At 32.8% G+C, this 11535-nt stretch overlaps 1 protein-coding gene and 1 pseudogene across 4 annotated transcripts; both read right to left on the reverse strand.

Moving 5' to 3' along the window:
• Nucleotides 1-249: 249 nt before the first annotated feature.
• LOC114308643 (ras-related protein RHN1) lies at nt 250-7330 on the reverse strand. 4 transcript variants are annotated; one of them, XM_028254271.2, is made up of 7 exons: nt 6975-7330; nt 5430-5507; nt 5160-5327; nt 3321-3369; nt 3035-3108; nt 1463-1556; nt 250-621 (listed from the first exon to the last, which is right to left on the reverse strand). In XM_028254271.2, exons 1-7 carry the CDS (start codon nt 7011-7013, stop codon nt 521-523), a joined length of 603 nt encoding a protein of 200 aa, XP_028110072.2. In that variant the 5' UTR covers nt 7014-7330; the 3' UTR covers nt 250-520. The 4 variants fall into 4 exon arrangements, with proteins under 4 accessions (XP_028110072.2, XP_082722086.1, XP_028110071.2 ...); XM_082865960.1 differs by having other exon boundaries at nt 6971-7276; XM_028254270.2 differs by having other exon boundaries at nt 3297-3369; nt 6975-7180.
• Nucleotides 7331-9924: 2594 nt separating this feature from the next.
• LOC114260815 (protein FAR1-RELATED SEQUENCE 5 pseudogene) lies at nt 9925-11059 on the reverse strand (annotated as a pseudogene).
• Between the last annotated feature and the right edge of the window lie 476 nt (nt 11060-11535).

Consider the following 11535-nt stretch of genomic DNA (forward strand, 5'->3'; position numbering starts at 1 on the left):
TTCTTAAATCTTGAACTCTATATATTGATAGTTAAGAGCTGAATTTTCTTCGAAGTGAAGTAGGATTGAGGCAGTCACAAAACAAAATACCAAAATTTGAACATGTTTTATAATTCATTTTAATTCGCCATTTTCACCCAAAATAACCAAAATTTACCAAGAAAAGCAACACAACTTCCCTACTTTCTTTCAAATAATTTCCTAATTCGCCAGTGGCCAAAAAGTTCCAAACCAAAAATAGAACTTCACATCTTTATAAACAACAAATGCAAGTACTTTCTCATTAGGGAGACCATTTTTGATTTCATGGAAGCATTTCCTTTACAAATGGACAAAAACTCTTTTGCCCTTTGAAACTGTGTTATGGGAATTCATTAGCTGAATTTTAAAATGAGAGCTTCTTGTCAACTTTGTGACAAATTGTCATCTTTCATTTTTTTGGAAAGAAGCATATCTATTGACACCTGGAATTCAACTGTTCACCCTGCGAATGTTTAGACTCTTCAAACAGTAAATCACGTCATACTGAGCAACAAAAAAATCGTCTTCGGTTCCGTGTTTCGCTGCGTAGAGTCATTCTTCCAGTAGTCTTCAAAGGGCTGGCTTTGGCCAATCGTTTTGCTGCAAAAGTTAGAAAGGGAACTCTTTATACCAATGTCATTTTCATTCTTCTAAAACAATAACAGGAACCATGCCCGAATTTTTAACAAATCAAGCAAACAATTGTGCTCCATTTGTTTCTGAGAAAAACATTTTTTATGGAAAACTTTTTTCGGAAAATGTTTTTCAAAAAAAAAGTTTTCCTATATTTAGTTATCGCTGAAACTAATGTACGAATTGTAGTATTAGTAGCGCTGGAGTGGCGGCGGCAGCAGTGATGGTGGCAATCGTAGTGTGGTGCAATGACTTTAGTTCAAAAAACGTTTTACCTTTTAAAAGTGGAAAACATTTTTTGTTCAAATAAGATTATTTTCAATTGTACTAAACGCCAAAAAATTTGGAAGGCATTTTCCAAAAAAATGTTTTCTGCCTAAACAAATGGTGTTTTGTATATTGCTTTTCTTATTTCTTCTTTCCCTCCTTTCTTTGGGTGGGGGGACTTGGACTGTTTAAGGCTATATTTGGATCATGAATTTAGGTAGGATTTGGAAAGAAAAATGAGAAGGAAAAGAAAAGGTGAGGGAAAGAGAAAAAAAAAAAAAAAAATTAACTTATATTTCATTCACATTTTCTTTTCCCTTTTCCAAATCCTCTACTCATATCATATACATAATCCAAACACACCCTAAGTTGATTGGCCTACATTGCATATATCTTTAAGTTTAATCTGTGACGGCTTTGACGGATTTGCATCAAATAGAAAGAAGGAAGACTGCCCCCCACCAATACCAAAAATAAGAAAGAAGAATGTCCACATTGTGTAGGATTTGCTATCAGTTAAGAAAAATAAGTGAGAATTTACCTATTTCATAGAAAAGATTATTAATGTTCATGGCAGTTTTTGCAGACGTTTCTATGAAGAACATCCCATTTTCTTGGGAGAATTGCTCACCCTCCTGCAAGGGTAAAAGAAAATAGCTTTGCATAAGAGGTCCAAAAACCAAAAACCAAAAATAAACACCTTGTGCTGCCGATAGACTAAACATGAATGGATTAGATATCCCATCAAAACCACAAAAGTAAGTTCGGTTAAAAGGAAGATTAGAACATGATACTGTTGTGAGAAAAATTCTAGGAAAAATTGGCACCAAGCTGTCATATAACTATTTGTTGATAATATACTAACCACTAAGAAGCAAAGACACTTATAGAAGTGGTGACGATGTTTGACACATCAAACACTAGCAACTCGAGGACACTCATATAATATATGTGCCTAGTACCTTATGGACATGTCCATAATTCAAAAAATAATTACAATATTTTGTCCCAACACAAGAGTTCCATTATTTTAAAGAAATTTTGGCACAATACACATGGCAACAAGTCAAGCACGCTCACACTTTCAATAAAGGATAGAAATGAGTATGTCAAAACTATAGAAAGAGAGAAATAATAAACGGTTGTACCCAATGCACAAGGCTCCCACTTCTAGCAGCGTGTAGGAGGAGGTATTAGGGAGGCAACCTTCTCCCCACATTTTGTAGAGGTTGGTTTCTGTGACTTGAACATGCCACACAAAAAGCTATAGGTGGATGGCACTTACCATCACTCCAAGTCACGATCTCTTAAGATACTACTAGTAATGTATGTAATATGATAATCAAGTCTATCCAAAGGAGCTCGAGATTAAGGTTATATTCCTTTTTGTCATTGCTTTGGGTGTGTGTCTTGTATTCTGCGGGACCTATACAATTAATGATGTTTTACATTTAGTTGGATTAGATTGTAGAATTTGGAATACACTAGGAGCCCAATATGTGTAGGGTTTTATTAATTGTATGGGACTAAGATTCTACGGTTTCCTTATAAATAGGGAACCTATAAGAATTCTAGAGGTGTGAGATTGGGAGGAGGAAAAATAGAGATGTAAGGGGTGAAAGAAAAAATACCTCGGGTAACAGGGTGAGCAAGGGCTCAACTACTGTTAAACATGGGGTTCAAGTAGTGGTGTGCATTTTGAGTATTGTGGTCATTTCACATCTATTCTTTAATTTATCATATAGTTGAATATCTCTCTCTCGTGGATGTAGGCAATTTGGGCCGAACCACATAAATCTCCATGTGATTATAGTTTCTCTCTTTGATGTGTGCATGGTGTGATTCCATTTGCATTGGTGGGATGTGAAATAAATCCCAACATTGCTAACCTCACTAATTGGATTTATGTTCGACATTAGACATTATGTATATAAATCCTTCCTACACCCACGTCTCATCTTTAACTGGGAGCTCACATCTTGTGAAGTTTCCTTTCTTTTTTCAATACAAGTGAAGTTTCCTTTCAAAATAGTCGTGATCCTCTTTTATCATCAATCACCTTTACTAAAAGGGGAAAAAAAAAAAAAAACAAATATTGAAAGCTTGCATATACCTCAGTCTCCACCTCTCTGTCCTGTTCCAAGTCAGACTTGTTTGCTACCAATGCCATTACCAAATTTGGATTTCCTAGAAACAATTAAAAGAAAAATAATTAAATGATCCATGCAATCATCCTAAAGATAACCACATAGAGAGGTAGACTGTGTGTAGTTGATAATTATAGTCAGTAGTCTTTATAAGATACTAAAATCAGGTAAATAAATTCAGAAATAAAAGGACTTGTCAAGTTGAGAAAGAAAAGGCAGAAAGAGCACCTGTTTGCAAGTTCATTGTGTTACCTTGTTTTTTCAGTTCTTCAACCCATTTTTTGGCTCGAACAAATGTATCCTGGAGAGGAACCACATTACCATTCAAAAGGGTTACACTTTGAGAGATGAACAAATAGATCAAACATACGACAATGGACAAAATAATATATGTTTAAAAGATTTGACGGCATCAGTGATGATTTATAATCACAATCATAATCAATATTTAAAGCATAAGAAATCAGGTTACACAAATATTTTGATTGTACTTTATAGACAATCAGTGATGATTGTACTTTATTTTCACTCATTTGATGCCTACACAAAATTCAGGAATCAAGAGATTACTTTGCCATCATATATACTAAGGCTATCACAGTATTCATCTATGTAAGAAATTAGGTTACACAAATATTTTGATTGTACCTTATTTTCACTCATTTTTCTATTTTATATGAGAGATTGAGAAAGATGATATTTTTAAAATAGAAGGGAATTTATGCTATGTTCATAAGTTGCAGCCCTTAAATGATGTGTGATATTATTTCATTAAGAACAATGTATGCCCATACTGATGGGCAATATAGATTATGTTTGATTACCATCTTCTAAGTCTCTGGTTGGCATACAAGGTCAATAAGCTTTTCATGCCATTGAGAAATTAAAATTTCAAAAAATAAAAAATAAAAAAATACAAGAATTCAATCAAATTACAAAAAAAGAACTTAGACTGTGCAAATTACTAGTTTAAATAAACAACTGAAAGGATCTCAAACTATATTGTCATATTGAGAATCATGTCATAAATTGAAATTCTAATTTTGCAAATCATGAATCGAATTGAATTGAAATCATTAAGATTCAGTACAAACTATTTAAAAAAAAAAAAAACATTTAAAAATGAAGATGTTAAACATGAATATATGAAAATGAATGCAATAAATTGATCTTGGCATATGCTATAAAATAGTTCTTAACAAGAACATGATCATACCATCTAACTGGGAAGTCATTACCTTTATAGTAAGAGATGTGGGTCCAAATCTCACTAACCATAAAATTATTCAAAAACTATAATACAATCTCCATTGAGATTCAAAAAATGGACCTAGGAACCCTATATAGAGCAATATAAGAAGAAAGAATTAAGTGAAATCTTCTATTTTAAAACCTAAAATATTTTAAAAGGTGTATATGCTTATTGTTCAAAAAAGTTAAAACAATTGTGGAACCATTGGTCTAAATAACCGGACCCATGTAATATTGAACCATACTTATTTCACTAAAATAGTAATAGAAAATTCATGGGCCTAGGTTATTTTAACCTATCTTTAGAAGATGTATTACAAGATTCTTTTAAGGAAAAAAAAAATGAGGAGAAAGGGTAAGAACAAGTTGGGTTCTGACGGTATCTAATTGGATCCTATTAAAAACTCTAATTACGAAGATAATAACAAATCATGCACAAGTATTGGTTATTTTCATACCAAACACTCTTAGAAGTTGTATTATATCATTTTTACTCAAAAAAAAAAAGGAGTTAAAATGGGTCAAAATATGTCTAATACAACAGTTTCTAGAATTGCAAAAATCATGAATGAACTATGAATCATGCAATTCACCAATTCACAATAGATTCTATCCCAAAATAAATTCATCTATCGATTCGTATCGATCTATGATAATCGAATCATAAATCGTAAGACTCTGATAACAGTGAAAGATTAATATATTGATCTAGTTATTAGTTGAAACATCCAATCACTTTCTTGCATTTTCATAATTTCAATTTCAAAACATGATCATATATGAATTAAACAGAAGATGCAGCAACTAAAGATAACAGCAAGAACTCCCAAAAAATGCTACCATGCTTGTGATATCATACACAACAATGGATGCTGCTGCACCGCGATAATACATCGGAGCCAAGCTATGGTATCGTTCCTGTCCTGCTGTGTCCCATATATCAAATTTCACAGTGGCTTCAGGTAATGACAATATCTGAGTGAAAAATGCTGCTCCAATGGTTGGTTCCTGCATGACACGTCTGTCAAATATACTTGACCACAGACACAAATAAATAATTACTAAAACAAGAAAATAATCATCAGGTTTAAACAAGACATTAAAGTGAACCTGGTTGTCGAAAAATTGGCCTTTGACAAATCTTAATACCAAACTGGTTTTCCCAGTTCCCATGTCGCCCAAAAGAACCTTCAGAAAAATTCAAGAAATAGCTAAGAATTGACGTATTGTGACATTTTTCATTCAAAAAAAAAAGTTAATCAAGCATAGCTAATCCACAATGCATAGTTATTCAAAATCACATTCATTTCAAAATAGGTCAAAAACCATACAATATGCAAAAACAGAAAACTTCAATACAGAACCAGAGTTTAAAGCCCGACATGAAAACAATACAGGCACTAAATTTAAATAATACCAATGCATCAGCTGAAATTCAGAAAGAGGCATACAAAGATTAAACAACCAGAAACACCTTTTTTTGGGGGGGGGGGGGGGGGGGAGTGTAAACACTTGTATAATGTAATAGACATGCATGCATTATTGTCAAATCGTACATCATAATCCAAGAATTATTAAATTAATGAAACACTCCTATAAGCACATCCAATTATTTGTATCTGGACCAAAAATTCCAACCTTTTCAAAGTAAACTCTACACGGTGAAGTACCACCCCAAATTAAAGGATCATGGCTCTTAAGTGTTGACTGGTGTAGAACATCGTCGCAATTAAGATTTAAACAAGAAAATTCAAAACTTCAAGATTCAGATTGCAAGATGCTCAAGGGTATGTATGTGTGGAGTAAAATTGGGAGTTTTTCTCCAAGAGGCCATGTGCACAAAAATGGTTTGATATCATACAATAGTTACAATCTGAAATAGCATTTCAAAAAATTCTATGATACTATGGTGATCCTACATTCCCTTTATGGTATGTTTATTTATAGAGGGAAGAAAGGGAAGAAAAAAAATAGCTTTACCCTTCCCTATTCCTTTTCTCCATAAATCTCTCTACAAATACATGATCCAAACACAAGATTAGGTGATAGCTCCAATTTTCTACAGCAGTGCCACGATGTCCAAAGTTGCTCTAATGCCAGATATTGGATCTGTTGAGGCTTGAGGAAAGGACAGGAAAAGGGAATGGAAATGGAATTACTTATATTTGTTCATTTTCTTTTATGGCTAATCAAATAAAAAAAAAGTGGATTCGTTTAAGAATGCCTAATCTTTTTCTTCTTTGTTTCAACAAAAGAAGAGAATTCAGCTTATTTGACAAACCCTAGAACCAAAAATTGGAGATGACAAGGGAACTACAATGCATCAACAATACAATGTATTAAAGGGAGTGTCAATATAATGTGTTAGCAAGTTCTTTTTGGTTAAGTATTGCAATAGTTTTATTATTATTATTATTTTTTTTTACAAATTTCAGTAGTGTTCTGTGTCTTAAGATTCCCCCACTGCACTCACTTTCCTCCAAATTTGAACATACAAATCTATAATTGTGAAACTCTCAACATTAACAGAAAGATTTACAGGGAAATGGAGAAGAAGAACAAAACTGTGTATCTAAACAAAAACAGAGAAGAGATGGGAAAAATATGATTGGGAGGAGATTAGAGAAGAATATGAAAAGGGTAGGACGTACCCACCAGCTTAGCTTGGATAATCTTGTTGCCAGGCCTCGCCATTCAACTCTGATTGATCCCGAAAGCAGGGTCGAACCGATAGAATTTTCTCGAGAAGGTGAGAGAAAGCAAGGAGGTTGCTTTGGTAGTTGAAAAAAAACAACCCTTGTTGCAGATTAACATACTATAGAAAGAAACAAAAGGGATTACAAGTAACAACTGGTGAGGGAACAGAGAATAATGAGAGAATGGTAGGTTTGTTTTTGTGTTTTTGAATTCTTTGACTGGTAGTTCCATTCTATGGCATTGGCAATGTCGCACTCTCTGTCTCTCTCTTCAAGTCCCTTTCCATCATCTTAACCTTGGAACTTGGAAGGAACTAAGCCCACTTGGAGGAGGGTCCCTGCCGTGGACAACTCACAGCTGTGACTGCTGTGAGTTAAAACGGTGGCGTTTTAACATTTATTTATTTATTTAATTAATGTGAGGGTTCATTAATTCTTCTTTCATTGTAACAAACAAAAACAATAAACTTAACAGGGACTCTGTCATCTTCTGGTCCCGCAGTCGTGTAAAGTTGAAAGGGTGTGTTTGTGTTGGACCCCTTTTTTTTTTTTTTTTTCCACTTTCTTGACTCTCTCTTCATTTGATTGGTTACTTTTTTATTTTTATTTTTTATTTTTTATTCTTTCTCCTCTAATCACCACTCGTCACGTATCTATGGGGTGGTGATGGTGGGGGTGGTGTTTGGAGGGGATCTCAATCATCACTCTAAAAAAAATTTATTTTATAAATAGAAAATATAATAAAATAAAAATAATTCATGGAACAAATCAATTTATGAAACTAAATTGTATTTTTTTAAAAAGATTAATTTTAAAATTAAAATCAAACAAATCATACATGTTTTGACTTTTTCAAAATTGGCTTAAATGCATCAAAAGTGAAATTGAAAGGGAAAAAAAATTGTATTTGAACAAATCAATTTATTAAACCATAAGTAAAAAAAATGTAACTTCAAAAAAAAAAAAAAATAATTGTATAAAAAAATAAAAAATAAAAAAACCCAACTTAAGGCCAAAATATATTTAATTCACATCCAACATCTATATAAAAAAATAAAACAAAATTCTGAGACATTCAAACTTCAAAATCTCCTACCAAATATCCCAAAATCTATCTCAACCATTCTAAATTATCCAAACAAAATTCTAAAAACTTTCAATTTCAATTCTCAAAATAAAAACTACAAAGTGGATCCCCATGTCAATTTTGTGGAGGCGGTTGGGAATAAATAGAAAAATCAAAAGAACTCTCATTTCTAAATTCAGTCTCCATTGAATTGTGCCCCACCAGATTAAGTGATATTCCCTAAAAAAAAGAAAAGAAAAAGAAAAGAAAAGAAAATTCATTAGAATAAATTTTATGGACTAAATTACATTACAAACACATATCTATATATATATATATATATATTACTTACTTGAGAACTTTGTGGCCTATGTGATGCTTGGAAAGACAAAGGTTGTGATTGTGGATACCTTGGTGAGTATGAATTAGTATCACATGTGAGAAGATTATACTTATAATTTATCAATTGTGGCCAATAGAGACTCCCAACATCCTCCTCCATAAAACACCGTGAAAAGTAAATACACTAATACAATGTAGTCTAAAAAATAAACAAATAACATAAAACAAGAGCTAACCTGTGGTTGACTTGAAGATGAATTTTGAACATTTGTGATATTGCTTGATTGACCAATAGTCTAAATAAGTTGTTAAATTTATCAATACATTACACAATTTATTAAAAAAAAAAATAATAATAAATAAATAACATAAAACAATAGCTAACCTGTGGTTGGCTTGATGACGAATTTTGAACATTTGTAATGTTGCTTGATTGACCAATAGTCTAAAGAAATTCAAAAAGTTATCAATACTTTACATAATTTATAAAAATAAATGCATGTCATTTGAAATTTTCAAAGTACATAGGTAATACCTTACTAAGGCGGGTAGGTTGTGAAATAACTTTTGTCTTCTTATTCATCATCTCATGCCAAGGTTTTAATCTACCTCTCCCTTTGTGTCCAACATCTTTCTTCTTTATGCCCTTAACTTGTGCAAAGTTGGGGTCATCCACATCTAATTCATTGGTACCAAAATTTCCAACTCCCTTCATCATATTATTTACTTTTACACACAATTCCTTAATTCCCTCATCAACCAATTGATAGGCAGGTTTGTGCATAGATGCTTGAGTTGCTAGTTTCACCATTCTTGGACAAAGATCTTTATAACGTGCTAATATTAACAACTTCGGATCATCCTCATCCGCTACAACATTTTTCTCTTCAACTTTACAATCTTTTGCATCCAATCTCCATCGGCCTAATAGATACCTTTCGGGAATTTTCATAATATTCATTCTATCAAGTGCTTTGATTGCATGACTACATAAAATTCCAAAGTTCTCAAATTTCTTACAAGTACAATGTATTTCTTGACAGCTTTTTTCACCTCTTAGTCCAGTAACTTCCACCCTACCCTCCACAATATACTCTTCACCATTACCATACAAGCCAATCACGCACTTAACTTCTCCTTCCAACTCATGGAATTGCTTCACTTGACAACAAAGGGACGTATCCAACTCACAATGAAATAAATCAAAGATAGGAGGGGTGTATAAACTCGCAACCTAGATTAAAATGGGAGACTTTTTCAATTTCATTCTTGGCAACTTTTGTCTAGAATCATATATTGCAGAAATTTTCTCATACCGCTTATCTACAACAATCCGATTGAAGTGAGTAAAGAATTGAACAATGTTATAATCATCTTTCAAATATCTCCTTAATGTTCCATTTAGACTTTCACTAAGTTGTGTGCTTCGCATTCCTCCAGTAAATACCCACATCATATACACATGCGCCCACTGCTCTCTTTTTCTCCAAGTTCTTTTCATCTACTCATTCTCTTGCAAGTTGTATTTATCAATCAAAGAATTCCAAGCTTCAATTAATTCATGCTCATTCTCGTAGTCATAAATGCAAGCTTTTAAATCGCTACTAAATTTTGAACCACTCTTGAACAAGTAACCTAAATGCTTTAAAGCATTTTGCATTAGGTGAAAAGTGCACAACCCATGAAAAACCTCAGGCATGATTTGTGAAATTGCCTTAGCCATTGCTTGTTCTTGATCTGTGAAAATACTAACAGGCTTTTTTCCTGACATTGTATCCAAAAATGTTTCAAATAACCATTCAAATGACTCTGCAGTTTCATCATACAATAATGCTGCACCAAAAATCACTGTCATTCTAAAGTGGATAAAGCCAGAAAATAAAGCAAGTGGACGGTACTCCTTATTTGTTCGAAAAGTTGTGTCGAATGACACCGCATCACCGAAAAGCCCATAATTTGTTATCATCTGATGATCAGCCCAAAAAATATTAGTAATCATCTCATTTACATCCAACTGAATGGCATAGTAAAAATATGAATTTTCTGCCACTTGCTGCTGGAAACATCTTAACAAACTCCCTGCTTCACCATACTGCAAGTTTCGCTGTCTTTTTGCATGTAAGTAGGTTTTCTGATCCTCCTGCGTGAACCCTACAAACTCATTCCCTCCTGCTATAGCACCAATAAGCTCATGTGAAGCCTTAAGAGATATTCCAGTCTCATGAGCTATATCTATTTATACCGTGAGCATCATATACCTTTCTCTGAGATGGCATCAAATGAGTACATTGAGGAAGATGCAAAGGGTGGTTGTGGTTGTTATCAAATTTTGACACAATCCACTTCGACAAGTCCCGCTTAAAAGATATATGCATGAATGCTTTACAATTTGTTCTTGTCTCACTTCGAGGATTTTTTATCATCGTGTACCGTTTATCTTTTTCCCTCTCTCCCTCCTTACAACAAACAAACTTTCTACTAGTCATAACACCATCTTTCTTACTTTTGTTACAATAATCTCTTCTAATACTAAACCCCACAATTCTTCCGTATTCATTATAAAACTCATATGCAGCTTCTTCTGATGGAAACTCCACACCAAGATATGGTGATTTATCCTTGGCCAACTGTCCCATTTCTTCGATGCATCCCTCAAGTCCACCATCGTCCGTTATACTATCCTCCAGTTCAACACTAACAAATATGGGGAAAATATATATATATATATATTAAACGAAACAAGAATCTGAGCAAAAAAGTTATTAATTAATTTTAAATGCTAAGTAATTAAGCAATTCAATGAAATCTAATAAATTAATTAATAATGTAAATTAATTAAAAGGATAGGGGAGAGGAAAAGAAAAGATGTGTAATTTGTACAGTAACATTGGAAATTTATTGTATCTTAGTAGATTATAATATACAATTGCAAAATTATATTAGAATTAGTATATTATATAATATAGGGAATCTTTTGGCAGACACGCTTAAAGATGTGAATCATATGCCCTCTTATTATATAAATTTTTGATATATGTTTTGTATTTTTGTCACAAATGTTGTCATTTTTTATTGAGTTATAACAATTTATGATTAAAAAATTAAATTCGCA

The sequence above is a fragment of the Camellia sinensis genome, chromosome 4 (genome assembly GCF_055761805.1).
Source record: "Camellia sinensis isolate YWXY chromosome 4, ASM5576180v1, whole genome shotgun sequence".
In the NCBI taxonomy this organism is placed as follows: domain Eukaryota; kingdom Viridiplantae; phylum Streptophyta; class Magnoliopsida; order Ericales; family Theaceae; genus Camellia; species Camellia sinensis.

What these genes read in the sequence shown, in the direction of transcription:
- LOC114308643 (XM_028254270.2), bottom strand. Translation starts at nt 7,013, where the DNA reads ATGGCGAGGCCTGGCAACAAGATTATCCAAGCTAAGCTG. An exon ending in TGTATGATATCACAAGCATG is followed by an intron (nt 3,370 to 5,159) that starts GTAGCATTTTTT and finishes GTTCCTCTCCAG; the next exon opens with GATACATTTGTTCGAGCCAA. An exon ending in CACAATGAACTTGCAAACAG is followed by an intron (nt 3,109 to 3,296) that starts GTGCTCTTTCTG and finishes AATTGTTTCTAG; the next exon opens with GAAATCCAAATTTGGTAATG.